The following is a 27505-nucleotide window of genomic DNA, read 5'->3' on the forward strand; positions in this document are numbered from 1 at the left end:
CCTGGGAGCCAATGATGGCAAATCAGGGTGCACGTGGGGACTGTCACTCTGACCCTTCCAGCAGCACTGGGGTTGCAGGGGCCCACTGACAGCCCTGAGTTTGCCTCCTGTAGCCTGGGCCAGGAAGACCTGGTAAATTTTTTTAGCAATGAACCATGGGGAAGATTTTTTTGTGTGTGTGCTCAGGCCTCCGTTGCTTTGCTTGTCCTTCGCAGCCCATCACACATTACCCTGCAAACCTCCGTGGAGCAGAACACCTCTCTGCAACAAAGTCTAAATGGGACCAAGGCAGAGCAAAGCAGCTTTCCCAGGACACTCACCATGCTTTCCCATGGCAGGACTGGGCTTTCTAGCTCTCAAGAGATATTAGAAACCCAGCACTGCCTCCCCCTCTAGGAATCTTCACTCTCCAGTGCCAAGTGCCTTGGCTCTCCTAGTGCTGGAGGACACAATGGCAAAGCTAGACCATCCCTTGGGAAGAGGGTTGCAGCTGCCCTGCGGCCAGGCAGCACCGAACCATACTGCCGCTGGCTGCTTGCTTGGACAGGCATCCGGGGTGGACACCGCTGGCGCCTGCTCCGCAGCCCGGCTTGCAGAAGGGCCACTGTGCCGAGCTGGGACAGGGCTTCACTGCAGTGCTCTGCTCCACTGCTGCAGACCACACCTGGGCTCCTGGTGGCCTGGAACTGAGTGAGCCAATGCTATCTCATGAAACAAAAGGAGCAGTCGAACAACTGAGAAGGGATTTTTAGGCTGATTGCTTAAAACTCTAATCCCATTAGAGTCTATTAAACTCAAAGGGTAATGAGCAATTAGTAAAGGGCGTCTTTGTTAGACATCCAGCAGCTCACCCATTCAATTACGGCACATGAGAGCTCCCAACAGACATTTGATGCTGAATGCCTTCTTATGGTACAGTCAAGTAAGACTACACAAACACTCCCAGTGCCTGATACCTCCAAGGTTAGTGCTCTCATAAAACTGGTAAACCCCCCCTCTATCATCCCTTTTGTAGTTTGCTCTAGCCTTTTGTATTAAAATAAACATAAAGCTGCAGACAGGGCACAGCCTGAATGCTGTTCTTTATTAAATAGTATAGATGGGTGTAAGAGGCACACAGACTTGTTTGTTTCTCTTAGAAATTACACAGAACATGGCACAGAAGAGAGGAAGTCAAAGAGCTGGGAAAGCTGGAGGAAGAGGGGTTCATCTGGTGCAGGAATACACACACACGATCCATAACATATCTGTCTACTTGTCATGCAGAGCCAAAAGGTCCCCCCTGTGATGCTAAGGGCTGACGCCCACAGAACAGGGCTCCAGATGGAACCTGAACTGTCAGAGGTTCTTTTCTGACAGTGCCACAGCCAGCACCTCCACCCAGTGCCAGTCCCTCTATCCCTGACTGGCCTGGAGCAAAAATGAAGAGAAAGCGCCGGTGTACAGTCAGCCTCACTGATGGAGAAAGCATTGGGTGCGGAAGCACGATACCATGCTGCAAGATGCAAAGTGGAGCCCAGCACCTCTGAGAGGGTAGGAGAGGAGAGTTGCTGTGGTGAGCACCGTAGGCTGCAGGATGCGATGACTATCATCACACACATTGAGTAAGCAGACTCTGCCACGACACCCCTCAGCTCTCCTCTCACACACGCCTGGAGAGCTCTTGGCTTTCTGTAAATGATTACTTGCTCCGTATCCTTGCCCAAGGGCTAGGACAGCTAGAAACACAGTTGTGCCCGTCCCACAGCGACTTCCCCGTAAAGATGAGCTTTTCTTCAAAGTGCCCAAGTTCAGCTCCCATTAGAGTCATCAGATGCTGCTTCTCAGCCATCTGCCTTGGATTTCATCTGGCAGATGGTGTTTCTTTACTCCTGGTCTAACACAGCATTGCTGCACACTGCTATTCAGGTGCCTTGCTTCCCTCCAAAGTGGCCATGTCTCAGGGATGGCTGGGAGTTATTACTAAAGGGTAAGGAAGCTCTGCAAATGCACATTATGTGCAGCTGGGACACACTCCAGGTCCTGACAGCATCAGCAGAGAAATTCCAGCTATGCTTCCTCTGAGCAAGAGCTGGAATGGTTGCACCTTTATTTTTATTCTAGGACAGCTTTTCTTGTATCTACCTTACTCTCTTCTCCTTTACACAAAGCATTTTAAATACGTGCCACTGCTGATGCATTTCAGCTGTCTCTCCGGTTAAAATAAATGGCCAAGCCAACACAAATCCTGCCAGCTAGCAGCCCAGGCCTGTTAAAGCAGCCTTACCTTGGGATTAACGTGTTCCCACTGCTTGAAACATCCCCAGGAAACACACTGAGTTGTGACCAACATTATACAAGCAAAGGCCTTGGATCCCATCTAGGAGAGAGGCAGGGCAGAAGAGATCACCAGGATTAATCATCCAGGAGTGATGCTGGGAGAATGCTTAGGTGAAAAGAATTGGGGAAAAACACATTGCAAGTTTGGGGGAGGACAGCTGCACTACATGGCCAGTTCCCACCATCTCTGCTGGCCAAAACAGCTTCAGCCCAGCTGTCCCTACTTCTGCAGGGAGCCAAATTAGCCATCACCTACCCAGCAAAACCAGGCACAACAGCACTTGAGGAGTGAACTGTGACAGACCTGGCACATCTCAAACATGGCAAATAAGAGCCCTGAAGCTGGGCACGCTCCAGTGTGGAGAAGCCCAAGAGGCCTATGTTAGCTGTCACTGAGCTAGGGTGGGTAGCAAAAACAGGGAAGCCAGCTGAAAACCAGAATACAGACATTGGTGATGATACTCCAGCTAGCCTGAGGGAACTTGGAGCAGGTTGACATATCTGTGCTGCGTCACTCCTGTGCTTTGCTGCAGAGAAATACCCTGACAACCATCAGCAAAGACAGAGATGTGGTCATGTCAAACCAAGGCAGAATTACTGAAAGAGCCCTGAAGCGTGCATGACTGGAAGAGACAGACTGGTGCACAGAGAAAGGCGGAGAGAGAGGCAGAGAGAGAAAGTGCTTCCCTTGCATGGGGTTGCTGTGAGGTTAGGGATGGGAAAGGCTCGCAGGATCTAGTCCCCTTCCGGGAGAGTGTCCCAGCCATGTCGCATGGCTTTCACCACAGCATCGTAGAGTTTGGTCCAAGCCTCCCGCACGTCTGGGCAGAAGGCAGTGCCAAGGCAGTTTTCCAGCATGTACAGCAAGGACTCGCCAACAGTCTACAAACCAAACAGGGAGGCATCGGGCTCAGCATCAGGGGCCAACATACAGCCCATTCTCTTGCTTCACCACTTTTTTGGATTTCTCCCATCGTGGGGCAACTGCTTGCCCCCATCCCCGACCAGCAGAGCCAGGCCACCCCCTTCTCTGGCTGTTCAGAAGATCCCCAGAGCAAGGCTGGCCCCTGTTCAGGAGCTGGCCCATGCCGTCCCCTTCCCCGTGCCGGCTCTTTCCCCAGGCCAGTGGGGAGTGCAGGCTGGCTGGGAGCAAGGGTTGACACAGCAGAGAAGCAAGGATGCATGCATGTAATGTCAGGGGAGAGGTACATATCCATTCCCCGCAGCTCCCAGATGCAGGCAGCCAGCACAGTCCCTTGGCACAGCAGCGGATCAACAGAAGTGAATGATGCCCTCATGTCACAAAACTGGGTCAGACCCCAGCCTTGAGGCTCAGAGCCTGCCTCACCTCCTCTCAGGTCTCCCCACAGGGCTCTCCTCCTTCTAGCGCTCATGGAGCAGCAAGAAAACCCCACTGGGCCTGCCCGGGGGGATCCTCCCTCACCTACATGGCTGAGAACAGGGCTGAGGGGAAATCACCATCCCAAAGCAGACACTGCTCACCCTAAAGAGGACTAGTGGTATCAGGAAGGAGCTGTGAGTTGGTTAGAAACCTTTCCTTTAACATGCCCTACCCACTGCATTAGCCAGCATTTCTGCCCCTGCTTGGTGGCAGGAGAGGAGTAAGCAAGGGTTTAAGATGAAGGCTACTTCTGCATTACTGCTACAGAGGAAGCAGGGGATGAGTGTGGAGCACTGGATTATGTTTGGGAACATGCAGGGACTGAGATTCAGACACCCCACACCAATGCAGGTACAGAAACAGATATTTCCCTTCCCAGGCACTGTGAGGTTTGCCCAAAGTGTTTGATGATCTAGTGCCCAAAGCAAAACCTGAAGCTGCAACCCTGTGTTGCAGGAGAGACCACAATGTACTGAATGGTTGTCCTCCTCAAACAGGGGAAATGTCTCACTCCCCTCTGTCCTTTTTCCCTGGCCTTACTGAGGGACGGTAGGCAGTGAAGTGAGCTTGAGGGTTTCCCCAGTCAAGTCAATGTCACCACACAGGTATGGGCAGCTTGGGGGCTGTGCTGGGCCACCAGCTTTCTCACCAACCAGCTGAAGCCAGCCGGTGAGCACAGAGGGGTCACAGCAGCCACAGGCACTACCCTGGCACCACCAGGGCAGGATGGTGCTGCAGACAGGGCTGCACAAACACAGCTGCTGAGGCAGTGGGGTGAAGGAGGCTGCCTTACCGAGAAAGACTCAACCTTCACACCAACTGCCTGATGCTTCTTGCCAAGGTTGTAGAGATATTCTTCCAGGCATGGTAAGTTCTCCAACTGGTTCACAGCAGCATCAATCACCAGCATCACCTGCAGGAGCACAGCCAGAGAGAATGACATTAATGGCAAGGCTCTGCTGCCCACCCAGAGGAACAGGCTGACCCTGCTGCTTCACCCTTCTCAGCCTCATGGTTACCATCACCTCCCAGCACTGCAAATGCCTTTGCTTTCCTCTGCTCTGTTATGATCTGCTGGCCAGAACACCAGCACATCTAGTGGGAAACTGTCCTCATGCAAGGCAGTATGTCTCATAACTTCACCCTTGCTAGGAACATCCCCTCCTCCTTCCAGTAAAGGCAAGCCAAGGGAGCCCATGCTCCTCCTCCCGATTCTGCTGACCCTTCAGCTCTCAGAGCTGGGCCCAACCTGGGGCACACTGACTGCAGCACACCCCACAGCCTCCCAAGGGCACTGCCAGAGGTGCTACAGCAAACAGCTCTGGTCACTCACTGGGGCCCTCATTGTCCCAAAGGAGGGTAAACCACCTCCTTGGTAGAGTAACTAATTGGCTAAGACTTAACACTGGTGGAGTCATTACAGCTTTTATGACCCCAGGACAACTGCTGGGCAGTCCAGGACAGATTCTTCCTGAAAGATGGAGAGAGGATGCTGTGAACACTGGTCAGTCATAGGGCAACTAGGAGTTACCAAGATAATGCAACTGTGAATAAGGCAACTGCAATTCTAAGACAACCGACGCATTTTGAGAAGATGGGCTGGGTAGTAAAACCAAGAGACCTTGTCTGGCAAAGCAGGTACCATTGTGGTCTCCCATAAGCATGCAGAGTCAAATGGGAACAGGGCAGAGAAGGATTAATGAGGACTGAAGGGAAAAGAGAGGACCAGTTTAGGAGAAGAGATTAAAGCCAGTGGCATGGTTAGCTTGGCAAAGCCAAGGGGTTATAGAATTGTGCTCTGTAATTTCAACAGGGAAATTATCTCCAACAGGAGCAAAAAGCAATTCAGCTCAAGGCAATAATGGCAGAAATAAAAATGGACCTAACTCGGCTGATAAACAGAGACTGGAAAATAATAAAGAGCTTGTAGCTATCAGAGGAGAACAGTCCCGAAAGCCTCTTACAAGGAATAAGGACAGGCAAAACACTGAACTGGCTTAAAGATGAAGCCTGACAATGTATGGAGGCATTTCCACGCCAAGGCTGTGCTCTGCCCCATGTGGCTGCATTTCAGGATTCAGGAAAGGGATTCTGCTGCATTGGGTAAAATTATTTCTGTGTATGAACTCCTGCAAGACCAGCATCAATCCTCCCTCCCTGTTCCAGGGGGAGGCAAATACATATCACATCACTGCCTAAGAGGCTAAACAAGAGGTGCTGTGGGTCCTCTGGCTCTGCAGCTACACCAAGAGCCCCTCCAGAAGAAATGGCTCCACAGGAGCCTGACCCACTGCCCAACTCTGTGTCACCTCCTGCTCAGCATATGGCCAAACAGAGGACTTCAGTCCTCCTCTTTGCAGAAGTGAGCTCACACACAAACACGGGGTAAAAGAAGAAAGTAGCTTCCAACATTCACAAGAAGGAACTCACCCTGAGGTGGGGGCATGGGGGTCAGTGTGGCACTCTTATCCAGCACAACCCACATCCTCATTCCCTCCCCGCTGTTTTCAGGCACTCTGTCCTGGCACTAACACCTCCTGCTACTGCAAGAAATTTCTTGCGGTTGCCATTGCAGGAGACTTCCCATGCATTTGCCAGAGTGAGATATCCAATGGCCCAGAATCATTGCCTGAATAGCTTCCTCCTTGTGGGGGTCTGCGCTCCAGCCATGCTGAGGCCCCTCTCTCACCTTCCTAATGTGATCCAGGAACTCAGGGGCAGAGAGGCATTCCTGAGGGCTGGCAAACTGCTTGCAGTTGTACTGGAAAAGGGGCAACAGGTCAGGGTCCAGATCAAACAACCTGCAACAGTGAGAGAGAAACCCCCATCTTCTCACCTCCTCAACTTTCTATTCGGAGTCCCCCTTGCCCCAGGGAACAGCCCTGTCACCAACATGCCCACAGCCCCCCTCTGCCTCCCTTTCCATTAGCTGATCCCTCCCCACCTGGAAAGGACACCGAAGTTCTGAAAAGTCTTAGTCTGGGGCAATCCAGGTTATCAACAGTCAAAAAAGTCTTCATTTAGGGCACAGGGTCCTGAGATCCCAGGTCTCCAATGTGTTTATGGCACCTGAGGATCAGTCCCAGACCACTGGAGTTCTTCCCGGCCTGGTCCCGCTCCCCAAAATCCTGTTTGTCACCTTGACTCTTCCTATTCACACTTCATGGTCCCTTTGAGTTCCAAGGCTGTTAAATCTGGGCAAGGCCTGCAAGCTTTCCAATTTCTGCAAGGTGGGGTGTGCTAACACCCCACTCTCCCACACCATTACTAGCTCCCAGTTTATTTCCTCTTAATCTGCTCTGCCAGCATATGCTATGCACATACGGGACTCAGCAGGAGCTACCCAGGCAGATCTAACGGGCTGATGCCATCCTTGGAGGCCATGGGGAATTCAAGCAAGACAACTGGTCTCTTTCTGCCCTCATGTTCTGCACATTAAACTACCATGTCCCTCGCCCCTTTGCTAAAACTTTCAAACATTGCTCTCACCGGTCACAGTTTTGCTGTGCAAGGTTTGGCTCATGTCTGCGATGGCCCTTTCCAGGAGCTGGTCATCAGCTCTTAGACTGTGCTTTTTAAACAACTTTCCATGGATTTTTCCTTTTTCGCTTCCCATAATTGAAACATTAATTTGATTAGATGTTCCCCCTGGCACACCATATCCTTTGCTCTGGGACTGAATCTCTCCCCAGTGGCCAGGTCTTTGCCTGGATCTGGAGATTGACATGTCACAGACAATTAGGAAGTCACTTTGATACGCTCCACAGAGCTGAGCAGACATGTAGCTCTTCAAACAACAGAAATACCTTCCCTGGTGACAACAAGCAGGATCAATGTGCAGGAAGGCACAAAACATGCCTGCTGCCTATTTCCTTCACTCTTCGTCTTCTCCATCTCCCCGTAACAAAGTTTTGAAGTGCACTGGGCTGGAGAGCAAAGGGCCGAGAAGTGCCACAGAGCAGAGGACCTTCCCCACACCTCTGCCCCACGGCAGCTGCAGCTAAACGTCAGAGGGGATTCATCACCACGCTTCTCCCTCCTGACTACAAATCCTAACCAGAGGGACAGAGGACCGGGTAACAGAGCCAGTAAGGAGCCATTACCAAGCAAAGGAAAACGTTTCTCTCCAAGAAACAGAGCGCGTCCGCCCCACCGCCACCCGCCGGGCCAGTGCAGAGGGCAGCCCGGGGCTGGGACGCCTGCGCCGGCACCGTGCCGCCCCGGGCCGCCTGTTGCTCACCTGCGGAACAGGACCGTGCCGTGCTGCACGGGGTCGCCCCTCACTCGCTGCCAGCTCTCCCGGACCAGCGCTTGCTGCGCGCGAGACAGCGCTCCGCTCTCCATGGCAGGGGCCGGCGGAGCGGGGAGCGCAGCCGGGGAGACCTTCCCGCTCCCGCCCGAGGTCCCCGCACCGCCGCCTCGCGGCGCGCAGGGCGCGGGCGGCCGCGGCCAGCCCCGGCGCCGGGAGCCGCCCGCCCCCTCGCTCCGCCGGGGCCCGCCGCCGCCGCCGCCGCCCGTCACAAGCCCGGCGGGGCCGCTCTCACCCGGGCGCCGCGCCGCGCCGAGCCCCGGGCAGCGGAGCGGGGCCTCGCGGGCGGCTCCCTCGTGCCGCCGGCGGAGCCGGACCCGCGGCGCCGCCTCCCGCCCCGCCGAGGGCGGCGGGCGCCGCCGCAGCGGCCGGCAAGGCTGGCTGCCCCCGGCGCTCAGGGGACGGCCCCCTTCTCCTCTCCTCCACGCGGGGCTTTTAAACCGCCTCGCGGAGCTCGCTTCACATTTCCCACGGAGAGGGGAAGAAAAAAATAATAATTAAAAAAAAGTCCCCTAACGCCAACCCCCGGACTTTCAGCCACGAGGCAGAGAAGAAAGTTTAGCATATTCAGGGTTGACATTTTCTGATCGCCCCAATTTTACAAATGAAAAAGCACAGCGAAACAATGCTAGCGAGGAAACGGACCCAGCATGTTCACTAACTCCTCAGCACAGCTCTCTCCACGAGTAACTTTGTTTTAGAGGTCTTCACCAACATGCTAGAGCTACAGCATCCTCTTGCTCTCTGCTGCTTCCACTGAGCCCCCTGCTATCTACATGGGCAGGTGCAGTCTAGACATTGCACCATCCATGTCTAATTTAAGGGGACTTAAGCCAGCTGAACCAGGCAAAGCTATTAATAAGAGCTCAGAAGACATTTCGTGTGTGTTAAACATGTTCAGGATGACAACATCTCTTTATTGTTCAGATGAAGGGAAACACTGCTTTTAGTTTGGTCCAGGGATTTAGGCAGCAAGGAGGAAACTTACAGAGGGAGCAACCAAGGTCTCAAGCAGCACAGCAGAAACCTGGAGTACCAGAAGCAGTCATGCAAGCTGAGGTTTTCAGAAGCATGCAAGCAACACAAAAGCACAAATGTTTCCGAAATAACAATTGTGCTGATCTTACTGCAAGTTTTGGTACTATACACAAGACTCATTTCTTGTAATTAGGAGAGAAGATGGAAAACTGGGAACCAAACCAGGAGCACATTGATTCAGTGTAGGCAGCAGTGAGGCTCTTCTCTTTGGAGCACTGAAGTTCATCCCTGAAAGTAGGCAAGTTCAATGACACAATGCTACATTATCAGTCCCAGCCCAATCTCATCTCCCATGGGCCTTCCTCCTAAAGGGCCAGTTCTCCACCAGTCTAATGGCACTGCTTGCAGTGATAGCAGGAGACTGGACCTTTGAGGCCACTACTGTCTCCTGTAAATTCCCATGCTCAATACCATCATCCTTCAGATCATGGCAGGCATGTCCAGGAAACATTTTCACTGTTGGTCAGTGATGACTGCATCAGGTGTGATGGATGAGACAGTGCATTGCATCAGAGCTGTTCAAACCAAACCTGCAGCTAAGACAGTGGGAGAAGGAAAGTAACATGGGTGTAGACAATTGTGGCTCTCTTCTGAGCTTGTCTGCCCCTTTGCTGCTTCTCTGAGCATCATTACAGTTTCAGGAGAACAACTCTGTTCCAGACCTGCTGTCTCTGGGCACAGGACACCCTCCCTGGTGTGTGCAGCACAAGACACACAACACCCAGCTCCTGTTCAGCCCAGCAGGATCCAGGCTCTGGTCTCACACCAGCTCATTGCTATACCAATGGCTTTCTTTTGGCTCCAGCACAATGGGAGGTAGGACAACCAGCAGAACTGCCTGTACTGAAGGATGAAGGTATGTGGGGAACAAGCTGAACATCACAAAGACCACATCAGTGCATCTGTTGAAAACAGAAGTCAGTGTGCCCCATTGCCAGCAATTTTCCCATCCATTCTTCCTAATTTGGTGTCCCCCTCACCCCCCCCCCCAAAAAAAAAATTGCAGCTCCGAGTCACTCCCTCTGCAAGCAAGCAGGACCCCAGGGCAGTACTCGGGCAGCAGGCTGCTTATCCACAAACTCTCCCTCTTTCCTCCAAACCTCTACTCAGCCTCCACTGGGAAAAATAGCACCCATGGTCCTCAACACAGGTGAGGCTCAGGTCTCCCACAGAGCCTGTGCTCAATGCTAAGCATCCTGCTAAGATCAGGCCCAGCATTTTCAGCTGAGAACAGGAACTCAAAACACTTTTCCAGGTAAGGCAAGATGGTCAGAATCACTGATCTCTGTTAAAAATACAGCATTTTAGCTCTCGTAATAACTAAGAAAAGCCTGAAAAAATTATGATCGCTACACATGTAAATTCTTGGAAAATGGAGGATAAATAACAAGCATTCAACATTAAAGAAAAGTCATGAACTGCAAGTCAATGTTATTTTGGAGGCTTGCCTGGGGGTTGGAACTTGCAAGTTGACAACACTCAGTGTTTCCTGCTGTTGGCCACCATCTCCTGATCCACAACAAGCTCACATTAAAATCAGTCTCTGGGCTGTATGGTTGCAAAGAAAACATTTACAACAGGAACCAAAGGTGAATCAGTGCAGAGACACCTGCTGAAGCTGCAAGGAGTCTGAAAGAGCAGCTAGGAGAGAAGTGGGAAATACCAGGTTAATCTAAGCAGGCAGACTAACACAAGCCCAGCAATGACAAAGCAAACATTAACCTTTAGCTATCTTGTGGCTGATCAAGCACATAAGTAAAAAACATTAAGTGTCATCCTATCTGCATCTGCACAAACTACTCTGAATGACATTTCAGCTTGTTGTCACAATCACATAGCCATGGTGCTTTACCAGAGCCTGGTAGACCCTACCAGACCCTACCAATAAGAAATGAGAGCAGAACAGCAAGGGAGCACTGTGCTAACAGAATGCTGTAAGGGAGAGTGGAGAGCCCTAACTAGATGTAGGATACCAAGAAACAGATTCAAAGGATATACATGCAATCAGAGCAGCAACCTGGGCTGAATATTTGCCTAGCAACATTTCGGATATATTCAGAGCCAGATGAAAGGAGTGGAAGAGAAGCACAACAGAAGCGGGTTATTGTAGTAGGAACGATCAGATCCTGAATATGAGCAAGATGGATACAGAAAATGCACACACACCCTGGAAATGCAGGAGATGAAGATGGGTGAAACAGGGAGACAGCATGGTGATTCTTCCTAAAGCTTAGCTGGGATCTGGGATGCCTTCCTTTGGGTCAATGCAGGTATCGTACCAGGTATCATAAGGCCAGCAAACAAATGCAGATTTAGCTGTTGCCTCTGATGGAAAGGGTGTCTCAGACAATAGCAATGAAGCCATTGGGTAATGGGAATTGGTGGCTTTTGTCCCAGGTTTTGCCCCCCTCCACCCATGCTTTTCCTCCATGCTGCAGATGGTGGCTGCATGCTGCATGCTTGCACAAGCAGACAAGACACAAACGCCAGAACAGACCAGCCACTAATGGCTGCAATGAAACCGCTGAGCATGACCTGCCTTCTCCTTCCACAGATTGTAACAGTTACATAAGGGGCAATGGGCTGGTGATACCCCTGCCTGCCTCTTGACACCCACCACCCACACTGGTGTTAAGCTCAGCAGAGGCTGAGAGCTGAAGACAATTAACTCCTTCCCTACCCCTCTGCAACAGGGGTTGGGCCTCCAGGCAGGGTAAGGGCACATTTAGGGGCAGCTTCCCTGCCCCTCTACATGGGTAATCCATTTTCATTGCCTTCTGTCATTGCTACTTGTTCTTTCCATCTTAATAGGAAAAAAAAAAGAGCACAGTTTTATTTTTCTGTGACAGAACAGGTCTCCTAAGTAAAGGAGGAGGGAGCTGTAAGGAGGGATTTGAGGTGGGAGACAGGAAGAGCTCTGGGTAAGAAACATCTGAAAAACATTCATGTGATGTAAAAGAGCAAGGACTCAGGTGATGCAGTGCTTTTCCCTGCATGCAAAACAGCTTCTCCCTTGCAACCATGTCTCTGTCAGAGGAGTTCTTCCTGCTGCTATGGCACTGAGGTGTAGTCCAGAGAGGATACGAAGCACAAGGAAAAACAAACAAGCAAACCTCCCTTCTTGTTCAAGTGTTTAGCAAGCCTTCAGATGTGAAGAAGCACCCAGGATGCATCAAGAAGTTGGGCACTGTGAAAGCTTCCATGGTCTGTGGGTTTCTCTCAGTGGTACCCAACTCCCTTGGCTCCATGTATCTAGCCTGGCATCTCAGCTCTTTTCTGAAATGTGCTTGGATTTCTCCAAGACTTTCCCTGGAGCTATCATGAGTGAAGAGGAACCAGGTCACCAGCACAGGCTGTTCCAAAAATCACCTTTAGGCCATTTGGAGAGAGGGGAGGCAGATTGCCAGTGAAGCTCGATGACCAGCAAAGAAAGAAACATAATAAAGTTTTAGAAGAAAACAGATTTATAATGTTAATTGGCAGAAGATCTCATTAATTATTCTAATCTACAACCCCTTCAAATTACAACACCAACACTCAACTCCCTTTGCCAAGTGTTTGCTTTACTTATTCAATACCTCAGTTTACCCACTGGGAAAGAAACTTGTCTAGTCTCATAGTACAGTGTGACAGAATTGGGAATAACCCCACAAACACCATTTCCCAACCCTGCACGCAGGGTTCAGGACATCCGGAGTACATACTTCCCTCGCCATGGACATCACATCAGCCTGGCCTAGGGATGACTATGCATGCTGCTGTGACACTGTCAGTTTTCATCTCACTTGCTATACTAACAAAAACTAATCTCCCTCTGGATTCCTGTTCTTTTCCAATTCTACTTCTGCAAGTCCTCATGAATAATGCCACTCTGATCTAGCTACTTCATGCTCCCTGCTTACCTTGGGGCCAGCTTTCTGGGCTTGGCTCATTCCCTTTCTTCCCTTTGTCCCCAGCCTCTGTTTGTCAGAAACTGCAGACCATGATGTCTCCTCTTCTCCCCACACTCCCCTATCCCCATCCTCAGGTGGGAACATAATTCATGCAACATTCCCACCAGTTTTCTAAGCTACCCCTTCAGGATGCAATGCAGCACAGCTCAGTAGCCCAGCAAATCACAAAATGCAGCTGCATAACACAAAGCATAAAATGATTAAGGCAACATCTGCAGAGCTCACTGACTGTCATTGTGCCTGTGGGGAGGGCAGGGCAGCACTACCAACCTTGAAGACTTGGGCTATGGGGAGAGGCATAAGCAGAGGGAGGTGGAACAATGTGTGGGAGAGAATTCAAAAGCAGAACAAAAAAGTAAAACATGTCTTTTGGCTTCTTTTTGCCACCAGATATCCCCAGGTTCTTCTTAGATCTCCCATGGCCTGGCTGGGGAAAAAAGTGTGTACAGACAGATGAAAACAACCCAAAGCATGACAGTGCATGAACCAGCTGGAGAATCCAAAGGGGACCACACAGAGAGCTGACAGGCTGAGAATTTTTGACATGAGGAGAGCAGCTGTTGGACCAGGTCTGGCACTGACAGATGTACAGACCTCACCTAGGTTGTTATTCACCTCATGCTCCCTTTAGTACAGTAATAATCAACCAGTTGCTACCCCCACCCAACCAGACTGCGATCTTTCAGGAAGCAACCTCTGCCATCCCCTTTTTTAAATCATTCTACCTGTGTGACTTAAAAAGTCACTTTACCACAAATAGTCTCAACATACAAACTGAATTTGATCATAAGACACAACTACAGAGGTGGGTACAGATGGACCTGCGCTCTGAGCTGGTGGGATGCAAGGCAGCTGCAGTCCCAAAGCTCTCCAGCCTCATTAGCTCAATGCTGTGCTCCAGCTAATAGAGCCTTGCAATCTGGTGCACACTGTGTCAGCACAGTTACCCTGCTTCTGTCCTACCTAGGGATGGTTCACATGGGCTTGGATCAGCCTCTGGCTATTCTTATACTTCTGTATTAGATCATTCTTCAGCTGCTGAAACATCACGGCAAAAGCTTAGAGAAAGGATGCTTTACTCCCTGAGGAGCCTCCTCCATAGTTTCCCCACTAGCTTTGTCTCATTTCAGAAGCACTGTCAGTGCTCTTCTCTGAAGTGCTCATTGATTGTTTTTTCTCTGATCTCAACTCTGTCTCTGCTCTTTCCTTCCTTCTTGCAACTGGAATCGATACTATTGACCAGAGTGACTCCTACAATCACTTGACCTACAGCAGTTGCCTCTGAGAATAACGTCTTTGCTGTGATCTACTGAAACAAACATTTTGCTTCTAACTGCACCCATTCCTTCATTGCAAGGCTATGCTAGCATTACAACCATTCAGCTTTGCATTCAGCCATTTGCTTTCAAACTAAACCCCATGTGTTATTGTTTCTACGTATGGGATCCTTTTCTGCTTGAGGCCTTCTCCTCTTTACCCATCTAAGGTATTCCAATTTTGGGGGTCTGCCAAAAATATTTTCCAGTTCAATGAAGTTTTGTACCTGTCAACTCCAGAGTCAAAATGCATAAGCACTGAATAAATATTTTGGTTCTGTCTTGAAGAGAATGATGCCACATCATAAAGCACTTTCCAATCCATTAATAACTAAATAGGATGTTAAACAGCATCTATTAAGAAATAAAGACTTTTAAAATCAGCAGGCGTGAATAGCTTGCACCCATGAGCCCTACAAGAGCTGCCTGAGGATATCACATCTCCAAACTACTTATATTGTTATTATTTTTTAGATAATCCTTGGAATGTCCAGAAATTGCAGCAGAATTTAGAAAATAAAAATGTGCCAATATTCAAAAAGGCCAAGCAGGATGAAAGAAACTTACTTGTCTGGTGAAAAACTGCATGGACAAAATAATGGAAAAGTCCAGCAGGGGAGCTTACTGTGAAAACATCTGAAGATGGGCATACAACTCCTCAGAGTGATCCATCAACCCATACCTTTCCGTCTTTGCTAAATAGTGGACCAATTCTTGATGTGTCTTTTACTGCTTATGTCCTGACAGTTTCTCACTCTTTGACGTTCCTCATTATGTGTACTTCATTTTGAGAGACTTTTTTTTAGCTCTTTTTCTTGTATTAGTCTTTCACAGTAGCTATTAGTAATTTGACAGTCTCCACTTTCTGTATGCTTTTCTTTTGTGTTTGAAGTCAATTAAGAACTTGTTATTTAGCATCTGATCTTTGGCTTCTTACTGTTCCTGGCCTTGCTTTGCACTAAGATAGTTGGTGCTTGTGCTCTTGTTATCCTTTATTTGAACACCTCTCTTCAGATGTGCTTCCCATGGGATTCTACCTGGAAATTACTAAATTGTTTAAGTTCACTTTCTTCAGCTGCACTGTCTTTATTTGGCTGTTCTCACACAGATCATAAGTTTTAAGAAGGGAATGTACCATTTCACCCACTTTCTCATTCTCATCTCAGACAATTCCTCTCCATTTGTCAGAAAAATGTCAGCTAGTTTCCTTCTCCACTTCACAATTTAGAGGAATCGCAACACTTAGTAGGCTATGCCTACTCCAATGAAACACAAACTTTACATTTCCAGAGCATGTATTACATGGGTCAGAGCTACAGAGTTAGAGACTGTATATTAGAAAAACACTCCAAAGTATACGACAGCCACAATCCTTGGATGTACACCAGGAAGCAGTTGTAAGAGTAATGAGGATCTATTTCAGCACATGGAATTGGGGAGACAGATCGATGCTGGAAGACAGTACGTAGTCTGCGAAAGCATATGGGTAAACTGAAGAAAATGAGAAAAGAGGCACTAGAGATTTGAGGACTACAGAAAGCACCTTGCAGTGAAAGGATCTAATTGATTAGCAAGAAGAAGATCAAGCAGAGCTTCAAGACAGTGAAGACAAAATCTATATGAAGAGAAAACACCAGATTGTGAAAGAGCTTTGTTCAGGAATGTGTAATGGGACAACGGCTGGAATTTAGAAATCTAGAAACCAGACAGATACAAAACAAGAAATAATGAAAACCACATATACCATATTTTGCACATGGAATCTATCATCAGTGCCCATCCACATTAGACCTCACTTACCTGAAGAAAGGGAAAGCCTTTTTTTTTTTTTTTTTTTTTTTAAAGAGGGCAGGGAGAAGTAAAGCTTTATTTCAGATGTTATCAATGTGTTCTGAACACTTCTTGCCTTTTCCTTACAGTCTTCATCCCTACACTCCAGAACAGCTTCTGTATCAGCAGTCCTTCCTTCCAGAAAGATGGTCCTAACCAGACAGTATCCAAACACCAGCTTGCACTTTTTGAAGCAATGTAAGATATCAGTAGGCTTTTCAGTAAGGGTTATTAGCCTATTTTATCACCTTGTGCAAGCCACAGTCCAGTTTCCAGCTGTCCTGGCTGGCTTTACTCCAGCAGCCCTTGGGACACGTCTAAGTAGACTGACTGGCACTCCTCCAACATCGATCTTGGCATGTTTGATAACTAGGATAGCCACAGATAGGAAGGCTGTATTTTTTTTCTTTCTAGCTCCACCCCAATGTCACAACCCTGTTACTATACTGTACTCATAGTATACATTGCCCTGTCATTACAGCCTGGGGTGGAACCAGATTCTGATTTATAGCATTGCCACTTGTATTCACAAAATCTTGTATTTAGTTCACAGCAAGGGCCTCACTTGTATGAAACTGTGCATCAGTCTGATGTTATGGACAGAACACATTCAAAATACAAATCACAGAAAAATTTTGGGCTCGATCCGTCGATTCAAATGCCTATAGGCAACGTACCAGAAGCGTGATGAATACACCCAGTAAGCATGACATATTATACATATCTACAGTTTAACACAGCTTTAATGTGAAGAGATAAACCCACCTCAGCAGACAGTACTTAATTCTCATCCAAATGTACCAGTTTCATTTCCCACTGTGCTTACCAACACATCTCTTGCACAACAGTAAAACATAGTCTCCTGGAACTGCAGTCCAGCAATATTTGTAGGCTAAAAGTTGATGCTGGCCATGGCTTCTGTTGTGTAGATCACCACTGGCAAAAATCAAACTCTCCAATGGGTCCATTTAAAGTTCGTGTTGCTATTTGGGGGGGGGGGGTGAGGAAGAGAAAGAAAAGGGTGGGGGGAAAGATCTAGACTCAGAGTGTTTGAAAGAAGAGCTATTTATTACAAAATTAAATCCCAAATTCTACCTCATTTTCCATGAGTTCCTGTACAAAACACATTATAGCTCAAGAAAGCATTCTCCCATCCCTACTGTACAGTGCAGTAACCATACCTCAGAAGAATTAGAAGACAGTCAGTTCATGGACTGATGCAGACAGACAGACAGACAGACACGAGTACTAGCAGCATTAGTAAGAAAGGTTCAGAATACAGGACAGAATTACACCACCACTCCAAACTTCTATTCAGTCACGGCCAAATTCTTGAAGTATGGCTCTAAACAGCTCCCCTTGTAAAACACAATAAATTCACTTGCCAAAGTTTTAGGACCAAATAAAAATTCAGCAGGAGTGGTTTTAACACTAGTATTTCCTCTACCTCAACTATTATTGGTGATATTCAATAGTCCTTGACACCCAAAGAAAAGGGCATGAGGGATTTTAAGAATTAAAGCAACTCACAAGCAACCATGAAACCCAGATGTTAGTGCCTTGAAGAAAAGGACAATGTTTAGTCCTGACTGCTTGCAACCCACAAGCTCCCTAAAGAAAGCAAGTATGCTGTGGAGGTAGAGTTCTTATTCCCAAATTTCCCTTCCCAGCCAGAAAGAGCCTTATGATGTTGTAGCAGTCCACACATTTTATCTTTCACGATACGCACTGGGCCAATGGCAGAGAGGTCACTTGCTGTAAAGGGGAAAAATCTTACCTACATTCAGTTGGTGGAGATGTAGGGCCACTGCTGAGGAGATGTTCACATCGCCAGCAGGGGCTTGAGAAGAGGAAACAGTGTTTTAATGGTACTTGTACACAGAGTGCCAACCCAGAGCCTAAGTCACACAGGCATAGCTCTGGAAGGAAAGTCACTAAGCCCAGCAACAACTGAGAGCTTCAGGTAAATGTCTGTTTCCACATTGACAGTTGGTTCACTCAAGTTCCCTGAAGAAGATTGCCAGAGGTACACAGGAGAGACAGTTCACAGAAAAACCCTGCCCTATGAACTCTCAAATAACACATCTTTTTACCTTTCTGTAACAAGAGTCTGGATTTGCTGTCAGTGCATGTGACAGGTATTTATTCACTCAGGATACTATAAGGCATCCAGTCCTACCCTTTATTCAGACACACTTTGTAAGAAATGGAAACACAGCCTAAAGACCCGAAGAGAAGCAAAGAAATGTCCTGTACGTTGTGCAGTACTTGAAGTGGAAGGAACAGAATGGGGATATAAAAAGGTAGATATTAATGCACTCTGTGCAACAATGAACCCATCCAATTAAGACGCAAAAAGAAAATTCTCTGCAGACCAGACTGGTGGCGGCTTTCCCACTCACAGGCCTCTGAATAATGCTGGTGACCAGTGCATGACACACCAAATTTTCCACCTGGAACAAAGGCAGCCTTGGCAAAGAAATCATCACTCAAATCCTCCTCAAAGTCACACCTCTGTCTCATAGCATGAGTAGCCCACTCCCTGGAAATAGGCCAGTTGCTGCTGTGGGAAGAGGTGGGTATGGGTGTCCTGAAGCAACTGCTAACAAAACCCTTTTCAGATGGATGGATTGTCTAGGATAGATTGGATATGCCTAGAGCCTTCCTGTTTATCTACCAAAGACTGAAAAGGTGAAAACAGAGTTTACACATAAAAAAAAAATCTGAAATGGGAACCTGGAAGCCTGCAGCTTTTTGTCATTTGATTCCATAGATACACAGTTTGATGAAATACTTTGCTAGTGATAAAAGGAGCCCTGTCAGGCAAACCTCAAAGAGAGCAGCTGCTCTAGAGAGCAGCATCTTCTGGCCTTGGAAAGCACCGTTAGCTATTTTCCACATGACTGGGGAAGAGGACTAATAAGCAGTCCTCAAGATGAACCTGAACTCATTCCACAAACAGGAATGGAAAAACTGAACTGAAACAGCTCAAATTGCACTCAGAAAGCAAAGAGAGTGCCCTACTCCCTTGCTTCATGTCTGCACCACTCCAAGACATTTAATGTAGCGTTAGAGTCAGTAAGGCGATCAGCATCATTATATTTTACTGGCCTCACAAAATATAGGCTATTATTTTGTTTTCAGCTACAGCTTGACAGATTTTTTTTTGAGAAGTAAATATTGAGGGAGAAATTCTCAGCTAAGATAAATTTTCAGTCTTTCTCTACTGAAAGAAAACAGAGCAACATCAATTTACACTTTCTTGAAAATCCATCCCTTGGACTCCAGAGGCTGCAGATGAAATGCATGCCCTTTTAATGTCTGCCCTCTAGTCTTCAGAAGTAGACCTTTTAATACTCTTAATTCCAGATGAAAAAATAAATCCTGCTGGAGGCTGCTCCCTCTTGTGGGATATCTAGATTTTTTTCTAGTGTATGCCTCCAACCCACTACTAGCACACAAGATCTAAGAAATGAATTAGCCCCAATGCTAACCAAGTACTCTCAACAGCAGATTTCCAAATTGTCCGTGCTAAATTAAAATAACCCTTTGTTTGTATTGAAACAGAAGCTGAGTTTGTACACAGGAAGCTGAACGTGAGCATGACAGTTGTCACTTTCAGCTGGTCCATCTAAACTCAGCTGCCATCTCTGCTAGAAAGATTATTAGCAACAGAGGAGACAGGACTCTGACCAAGGAATACACTGGCTCATCTTCCTCAGGCAGCTCCTACAAAGCTGACTCTTTCAAAACCACTGCAGTAACTGAGGTTACTGAGTTGATTTTTAACTCCCCAAGATTTAAGTTGATAAGTAAAGAACTTTAGAAACTGTCATTTCAAAACACTCACAAATTTCTTAGTTTTTCCAATTAGTGTTTATGGCAAGTGTGTGATCATGCGTGCTGAAAAATCCATGTCTTTAATCCATGCCTTTTATCAGCCCCTGTGGCGATTCCTCCCCATGGCAATGGGATCACTGTATGGAAAGCTCATATTCACGATAGCAAGGCATTAAGCAGATAATCTCACCAAGAGGAGAGGATGCTGAATCACATCATTGCTACAAATGCAGTGGCGCACTGTCTGCCTATCATGTTGCCAACAGGTAACAATCTGCAGCTGCTGCTTTAACTCCTGTCAGACCAAGCAGGATTTGAAGAAGTTTGCAGCCTTCTCCCTCACCCTTCTTGCCTATATATCATCTCTGTGAAGCCCTGGCTCAGGCAGGTTGGAGCACTTCCTGCAATAGCAAATGGAAAAGAATCATCAAACCCATCAAACCTTTAGAATCAAAAGCATACGTCCATACCATCTGAGTTAGTTTCTATAGAAGTCAGCTTCTGGAGGGAGATGTGACACATGAAGCCAGAACCTTACGATAGCAAGCAGCTGCCTTACTGATCCTATGGATCCTCCATTAAAGAAGAATGAAATTAAGCCTGATCAGAGTCTCAGTCCTGCATACAGAACAACTGTCTTGGGGATGATAACACAAAGCCCTTCTGTGTTGCAGGAAATATATTAGAATTCTAGGTTCAGTAAGAGAAAGAATACACAATTCATGTTTGAAAACAGACACATTCACCTGTTGCTCTCTCAGTACACATAATTTTGTTGCAAGCCTGAGAAGTGGACCAAGGACTCTGAAATGACAGGCTTGAATTCACTGACACCTATACAAAATATTACTTCTTGAGACAGAAACACAGCTGGGGTTTAAGTGTCATTTGCTTTGGATGCTACAAGGTAGTAACAGTAAACTGTTACAAGAAATTGAAATTTGGGCAAAGGGTGGGAGACTGAATGAAAGGAACATTTAAAAGGCCCACAAAAAGGAAAATAACAGAGGAGAAAGGAATCAATAACTGATAAAAAGTGTTCTGCTTTCTAGGAAGGAGTGGATTCAACATCCAATGGCTCTTGACACCTAACACGTAAATAAGTTTTGCCTGGTATCACATTTTCTTCAATGCAGTAATTCAATGGTCAGCCATCTATGAGAGGGAACTTGCTCAATACAGCAATATGGTGTGCAAGCGCCTTGGACACTGACAGCCAGTTTTGCAGATGCCACATTCATTAAGATGACACCTTCCTCCTAGAAGTACAGGTACTCTCATTGGAACAACTGGGATCAAAAGGTGAACGACAGCTGCCAGTACAATTTCCAAGCTAGTATTTTAATTCCTAGCACATCCCCAAGGAGGCCAGTCTTCACAGTACATTGGGATGGGAAATAAATTACCTGCTGCTTCCATTATAATTTCCTGTGTAGCTTCTTTGCAGTTCTGCACGAAACTGCAAAGTGCTGAGCTGGAGCAGTCCAACTGTGAGTAGAGGCTTGCTGGGTAATCGTTATAAATGGTTAAAGGTGTTCAGAAAGCAAGGCAATTTACAGGCATAAACAAACAACCTCCACCTCCTCTGTCTGCAAAGGGCCTGAGAGACAGGCAAGGCACAGTGGCTCAGGGAGATTTCAAGTGGACACCCTTTCAGTTCGGTCAAATTCTAAAAGTACAGGGTCAGCACAAAAAAGGCAGACAGCCAGGGCAGAGTGGTATAGAGATCCCCAGATACTTATATGAAGCTTAAAAAAAAAAAAATCGTTATAATAAAGGCTGTTAAACATGATAAAAAAAACTCATGTCTCAGACACTGTCTGGCTCCCAAATTGCAATGGTACTTGGATTACAAAAAAGAAGATACACACGTACGCACACATCCACACATGTGAACATGAGACAACACACACCCTACGACTTGTGCAGGTCTCACTCCTGGAACAACACCATTGTTTGACTGTAAAGGGTTCTGATATATTGCTCATAAGAACTGAGATTTAAGTAGCTGGTTTTCCAGAAACATAACCTAAAGATTAATGACTTGAGTCTTCCTCAGAGGGCCTTCTCATGGTCACCCTCTTCATCTTCCAAAGCAGGCAATACAAACAAATGCCGAAGCAACAGGGCTACTAGATCCAGAGTTCTCCAGAGAAGGCATTTTATAGTCACATGTCTCCAAAGCCCCAGAATCAGCCTGACATGCAGCAGCTCTCACATTTCTGTCTCTGCTTCCAAGCTCCCTTTGCTGGCTCTAGAACTCCCAGGACTCCATCCACCGGAGCCCTGCCATGGGGCTGCTCGGGTCTGAGGCCATGGGTCCTATCATGCCGTAGGACAGAGGATGGAAGAGGTAGAAGCTGTGGAAAGAATCCAAATAACCATCAGGGACTAATTAACTGCAGAGTGTTCTGTCTCAAGAACATTGCAGAAGATTAATCCATACAGGTGACCTATGGGAACTTTGTTTTTAGGCTGCTATAAGCTCCACTAAGGAGCTGAACCCAATACACATGGTATGTAGCTTTATCACAGGTGGTACTTTCTCTTAGAAAGCAACAGCTTTGGAGCAGAGCCAGCAGGGGAAATCTACAACTGTTCATCTATATTTGAGGGATATGACACCATCTAGTATGGGGATTAGAATCCGAAACTATGGGTTCAGAGGACAATAGAGTGTTCACACTGAGTAGTGGGGTAAAAGAATGAGATTCCCTGTAATAGAGAGATTTTTGAAAATCCATTACTGGGACACAAATGCTGAATTTAATGAAATATGAGCATTTAGGGTGCTTGCAGACTTGATGATGTCTGACAAGTTCAGCAGAGAAGAAGAGAGGCAAAGACAAAGGCTAAGGATAATTAACAGGCACTAAGGGTTCCACTGAGACAGTGGCTGTTAAACATTCAGGAAAGCTGAGCTTTCAGCACTCACCTGTACATGATGAGTAGAACCAGTACCAGGATTCCTCCTCCATATACTTTTCTAGCTGTAGTGCTGGATGACAGGAACCCAGTACAGAACCTCAGTAGTGTGTCCCAGGTGATTCCTAGGAGAATAATGAAGCAGAAATCAGGAGAAAGGCAGAAGCCAAAGAACAGAGCTGCTACATTCAGCCATAGACTGAGCTGAAAACGCTCTGTTGAGACCAGAAGACCTCCTCTACTTTTGAATTAATTTACCTTGTAAACCTTCAGAACTATACAGAATATTTTCTGTCAGCAGAAAGTTGTTTTTTCCCCACCTTCTCATCAGAAAGAATGGGAAAGAAATGTGCACCCCAACATGCTAACTCAGTTGGTACAAAATCACAGGAAAAGCTACCAAGACTGAAGTATGAACAGACAAGACGGAAAAGTGGGGGAAGCAAACAAAGAATGGAAATAACTTGTATAAAATTAGATATAAGGACAGTGACACAGCAGAGAATATGAATCAAATCTCTAAATTCAAATGCCCTAACCACTAGACATACTGCTTCTTTGGGGTGGTAACAGAAAAAGACAATTTGGCATCTCAAGCGGCTTTGTGAAAAACATTTTGAACTAGCACATGTTTTCAAGCACTATGCTCAAGCAAGCAGAAAGCCTATCATAAAAATTTACAATTTAGTCTGAAAATGTTCCATTTAACAGAATTTCACCTGTTTCCCTGCCTCTTCTTCTCCCAGTCTCCAGTATTTACCTGTCAACATGCTGGAAAAAAGCATGGCAGGGAAGTAGTGGTGAAAGTAGAGAACTCGGCCCATCATAAAGAAAGGGAGATAATGAAGGAGCCAGCCCAGTGTAATCTGCCCTCCGCCACGTAGCAAGACTTGGGACAATTCTAGAACAAAAACAAACATGCTTCAGCAGAGAAGACCTCAACTCCAGTTTCTCTTTGCAAGCCTTAACACAGTAAGTAGCATGTGAATGACAGTAAAATCAACAAGAATGATCTTTGCAGGAAGTCGTCTACTGGTCTGAAATTGTTCCAAGCTTCTACAATATCCTAGCTGTATTCTTTATGCACATACAAATACTTCTCGGGGAACAATTACCAGAAAAGATATACAAAGACATAAGTCTTGAGGGATTACAAGGGGGTTGACCATGCTCAATGTTAAGACCAAGCTTGCAGTTTCTCAGGATGTAGATTAGACTAAATAGGCTATTCCAGTTTCTAATGTTTTTGGTTTTTTCTGCAATGAGATTAAGAGCCATCCAGATGACCACTTTGTCACTGTTCTCTGGAAAGAAATGTTGCCTAACTGTTCAGAGCCTGGGAAAGGGACTGAGAGCTCTGCTGTCTCCCTGCAGCTTAGCCAATAACTCATTGTGTTACTGAATAGTTTCACTTCACATTTTAGAATTCATTTCCCACACAGAGACCTACAAAATGAAACAACCATTGATGTAAACTGGAATGGTGAAAGTATGATTTATTAGGGTTTGTGAAAAGCTCTATGACCCAGGCACTGATGACAATAAAGGATTATTGCATCCCTTCTATCTGCCACTTCATCAGCTTTGCATAAGTATCAGGAAACATTTCTCATTTCAAAACAGCATGTATATAACATGCAAATACAGCGCATATGCAGACCTTGAGAACAGGGCATTGATCCAATTGGTCTATCTCCCTTACAGCCAATACAGGTAACTCCTTGCAGTATTTTTGTTAGAGATCTATCCTGTTCACTTTTAAACTACTTGAGATATGAAGCTCCCACTCTTTTCCTTGCTCCATAACCTAGCTCAGTGGTTTTCCACCCTTGGCACCGAGTCCTGCCTTCCACACACTTCCAAGGCATCTATGAAAAGGAAACCTATTATCAGTAACCTATGTGGGGTCAGTATCACCATTATAAAAAAAAAATCTCGGAAGTCTGCAAATCAGAAAAAGGTAAAAGCCCTGGGACCATTAGATATCTGAAACAGGAAGGTTTCCCTGACATACATTCTATTGCCTTCTCCTACTAATATATCCAGATCAAATACATTCTTTCCAACATATACACATCTGGTCATCATTGAACTGCAGTAATCAATGTAACTGACAGCAACTGTGGCCAACATCTCAGCTCTTGAGCAGTTCATGAACAATTCCCATGCTAGATTATGTGATCAACGGCAGAGCAGAGCTAGCACATGAGCTACTACTGACTAACCTTGTCTCCTGAAGGAAGCAAATCAGCAAGACCCTACCAAGACTTTCATTTTTGGATCACCTTAGGCTGCCAGCCTCAGCCGTCCAGCTCAGTACTCTCCGGCAAAGGAGTGGTAAGACTTTTGAGGAGCCACTTGTCCTATCTCCCACCTGTGAGTCAATCCTAGAGATCTTCGCCTTTTCAGCTTTCTAAGCATGTGTCTCAGGGCCCTTGGTCACTTGAGGATTCCTGATGAAGTCTTACAGGCTTAGGAAATTTGGCAATTCATCAAGTATGGTCTCTGCTATACAAAAGCCAAATTTGTTAATCAGAGTGATTCTTTCTAGTATAAAACCCTTCCTTGACAGTCACATCATTTTGTACTACACTTTCATAGCACTAATTAGCTTAGCTTTTTGTACATAGCACTGTCTTGAGTGCATTTTTTCAATGCCCAGAGGCTTTAATACAACATATAAAAAGATGTATAATACAGGAGTCCTAAGAAAAGCTTTCCTGTATCAGGAAACCAGGATGTTATAACAGGGGATTCTACAGTGCAGGAAGGATAGGAAAACAAGCCTCACCTTTGAGTTCAGATGTCAGCTGGACACCTCTCTTCAGGGTCACTGTGGCAGGAATTGCTATCAGAATATACAAGCCAATAGTGACTAGATTCAGCCACCAAATCACCTAAGTAGGAAAAAAGAAAGATTTGGGACTTTGGGCAGGGCTGGAAGGGGGAGTGAACATGTCAGGGGGAATGAAAAGCTACATAAGCATAAGCATAAGAGCACAATGAGAGAGGCAGTCCAAAAGGAAGAAGAGGAAGAGAATCACTGTCACTATGTAAAATTTGCTAAAGACATTGGCTTGGAATCTCCCTCTCCAACTTACCGGGTTTCCCAGCAAATAAACCCGATAATCTGTCTCATTGACACCAGAAAAACGCAGGCCCTGATGAGAGAGACCAAAGTCAGTAAAATGGGTTGGCATCAATCCAGTTTATAACCATCTTTAACAGTGTCAAAGGTGAGACAAATTCCTTTCCATGCATCTCAGGTACCACAAAATAAAGCTGACATCATTTTCAGGAATGTGCTAGCAAAAGCTATGAAAAGAAAAGAAGATAGAGCCAGTCTCTTCTCTGTAGTGCCCAGTGACAGGATGAGAGGCAATGGGCACAAATTGAAACACAGAAAGTTCTGTCTGAATATAAGAAAAAGATTTTAACTGTGAGGGTGAGTGATCACTGGAACAGGTTGCCCAGAGAAGTTGTGGAGTATCCTTGGAGATATTCAAAAGCTGTCTGGACACAGTCCTGGACAACCTGCTCTAGGTGACCCTGCTTGAGCAGGGGGGTTGGACTAGATGATCTCTAGAGGTCCCTTCCAACCTCAACCATTCTGTGATTCTGTGAAAAGCACTTGAAAACAGAAAGGAAGGTGGATTGATCAACATACCTGGTAGTTGATGGGCCAGTGCCAAGGTTTGGATGTAACTTCATTGTCCTTTGGTTTGAGGCCACTGTTTCCCTACAGATAAGTCAAAATAAAATTGAAATGAGTGGGCAGTTATGCTGCAAGGCCTGCCCAGACATGTCTGGGTACACAAACATACATGAATACTCTTCCTGAGTAAAGGCTATTTTCTGACTACATGAACAGATCAACTTCTGGAGACTGCCACACTGTGGACAATGAATGTTTAATATTACTATGCAAGTGAAAATGTTACTTGGCTACCATTAGAGGCATTATTCTCTCATTTCTCTTTTCCAGGTTTTCACTCACTGAGGACACATGTTGCTTAAACAAGATCTTTGTTCATTAAGAGACTGACTACTTCAGCAGGTTTTCCTCCACTCAAATAAAAGCTTCGGAAAGATTATTTCCATGGAAACTCATGTAGGTACTTCCTCACCCGAAACAACATTATCACTGGTTGCCATGGAAATTATTAACCTTAACAATGCTTTGCTAGACTACCTTCTTTCTTTTGAGAATTTGAGAAGAGCTTTACAAACAGTAACAAACAAAACCTTAGATTCCCCTCTCCAAACGGTAACATTCCCATTCTTCAGCTGAAGGAGTGAGGAGTTGGAAGCAGAAGGGAAGTGGCCTAGATCACAGAGAACAATCATGGGAAGGACTACAAGAGCAATCCACCTTGAAAATATGAAATCCACTTCTTTTGCAAGTATCCTCAGGGATAAATAGAGAAGAGAAAAGCAGAGAACACTATCTCAATGAACTTTAAAAAATTAACAGGACTTTTCCATTTTCAACTCAAACATTTATTATTCTCTTCAGTGTCTGTTTATCTAATTTTGTGACTCTGACCACAGTAACATCTTCCTGCCTCACTCA

The 27505-nt window shown here is 46.3% G+C and overlaps 2 protein-coding genes across 4 annotated transcripts in view; both read right to left on the bottom strand.

The window, feature by feature from the left end:
* Window positions 1-1056: 1056 nt before the first annotated feature.
* On the bottom strand, window positions 1057-8168 carry NGB (neuroglobin). 3 transcript variants are annotated; one of them, XM_067295603.1, is made up of 5 exons: window positions 7962-8168; window positions 6411-6522; window positions 4515-4634; window positions 2267-2359; window positions 1057-1525 (listed from the first exon to the last, which is right to left on the bottom strand). In XM_067295603.1, exons 1-5 carry the CDS (start codon window positions 8063-8065, stop codon window positions 1259-1261), a joined length of 696 nt encoding a protein of 231 aa, XP_067151704.1. In that variant the 5' UTR covers window positions 8066-8168; the 3' UTR covers window positions 1057-1258. The 3 variants fall into 3 exon arrangements, with proteins under 3 accessions (XP_067151704.1, XP_067151705.1, XP_013796039.1); XM_067295604.1 differs by having other exon boundaries at window positions 1369-1569; XM_013940585.2 differs by lacking the exon at window positions 1057-1525 and having other exon boundaries at window positions 2286-3201.
* Window positions 8169-16171: 8003 nt separating this feature from the next.
* POMT2 (protein O-mannosyltransferase 2) overlaps window positions 16172-27505 on the bottom strand; it is a 34632-nt gene continuing 23298 nt past the window's right edge. Inside the window, exons 16-21 of the mRNA XM_067296864.1 lie at window positions 26600-26671; window positions 26034-26093; window positions 25724-25829; window positions 23693-23833; window positions 22943-23057; window positions 16172-22367 (exon numbers count right to left, since the gene is read on the bottom strand). Of these exons, the coding sequence (XP_067152965.1) occupies window positions 22262-22367; window positions 22943-23057; window positions 23693-23833; window positions 25724-25829; window positions 26034-26093; window positions 26600-26671 (600 nt within the window). The 3' untranslated portion in view covers window positions 16172-22261. The remainder of the gene's footprint in view (window positions 22368-22942; window positions 23058-23692; window positions 23834-25723; window positions 25830-26033; window positions 26094-26599; window positions 26672-27505) is intronic.

Source organism: Apteryx mantelli, chromosome 4, assembly GCF_036417845.1.
Source record: "Apteryx mantelli isolate bAptMan1 chromosome 4, bAptMan1.hap1, whole genome shotgun sequence".
Taxonomy (NCBI): Eukaryota; Metazoa; Chordata; class Aves; order Apterygiformes; family Apterygidae; genus Apteryx; species Apteryx mantelli.

What these genes read in the sequence shown, in the direction of transcription:
- NGB (XM_067295603.1), bottom strand. Translation starts at nt 8,065, where the DNA reads ATGGAGAGCGGAGCGCTGTCTCGCGCGCAGCAAGCGCTGGTCCGGGAG. An exon ending in GGCACGGTCCTGTTCCGCAG is followed by an intron (nt 6,523 to 7,961) that starts GTGAGCAACAGG and finishes TCACTGTTGCAG; the next exon opens with GTTGTTTGATCTGGACCCTG. An exon ending in GGGAACACGTTAATCCCAAG is followed by an intron (nt 1,526 to 2,266) that starts GTAAGGCTGCTT and finishes CTACCCTCTCAG; the next exon opens with AGGTGCTGGGCTCCACTTTG.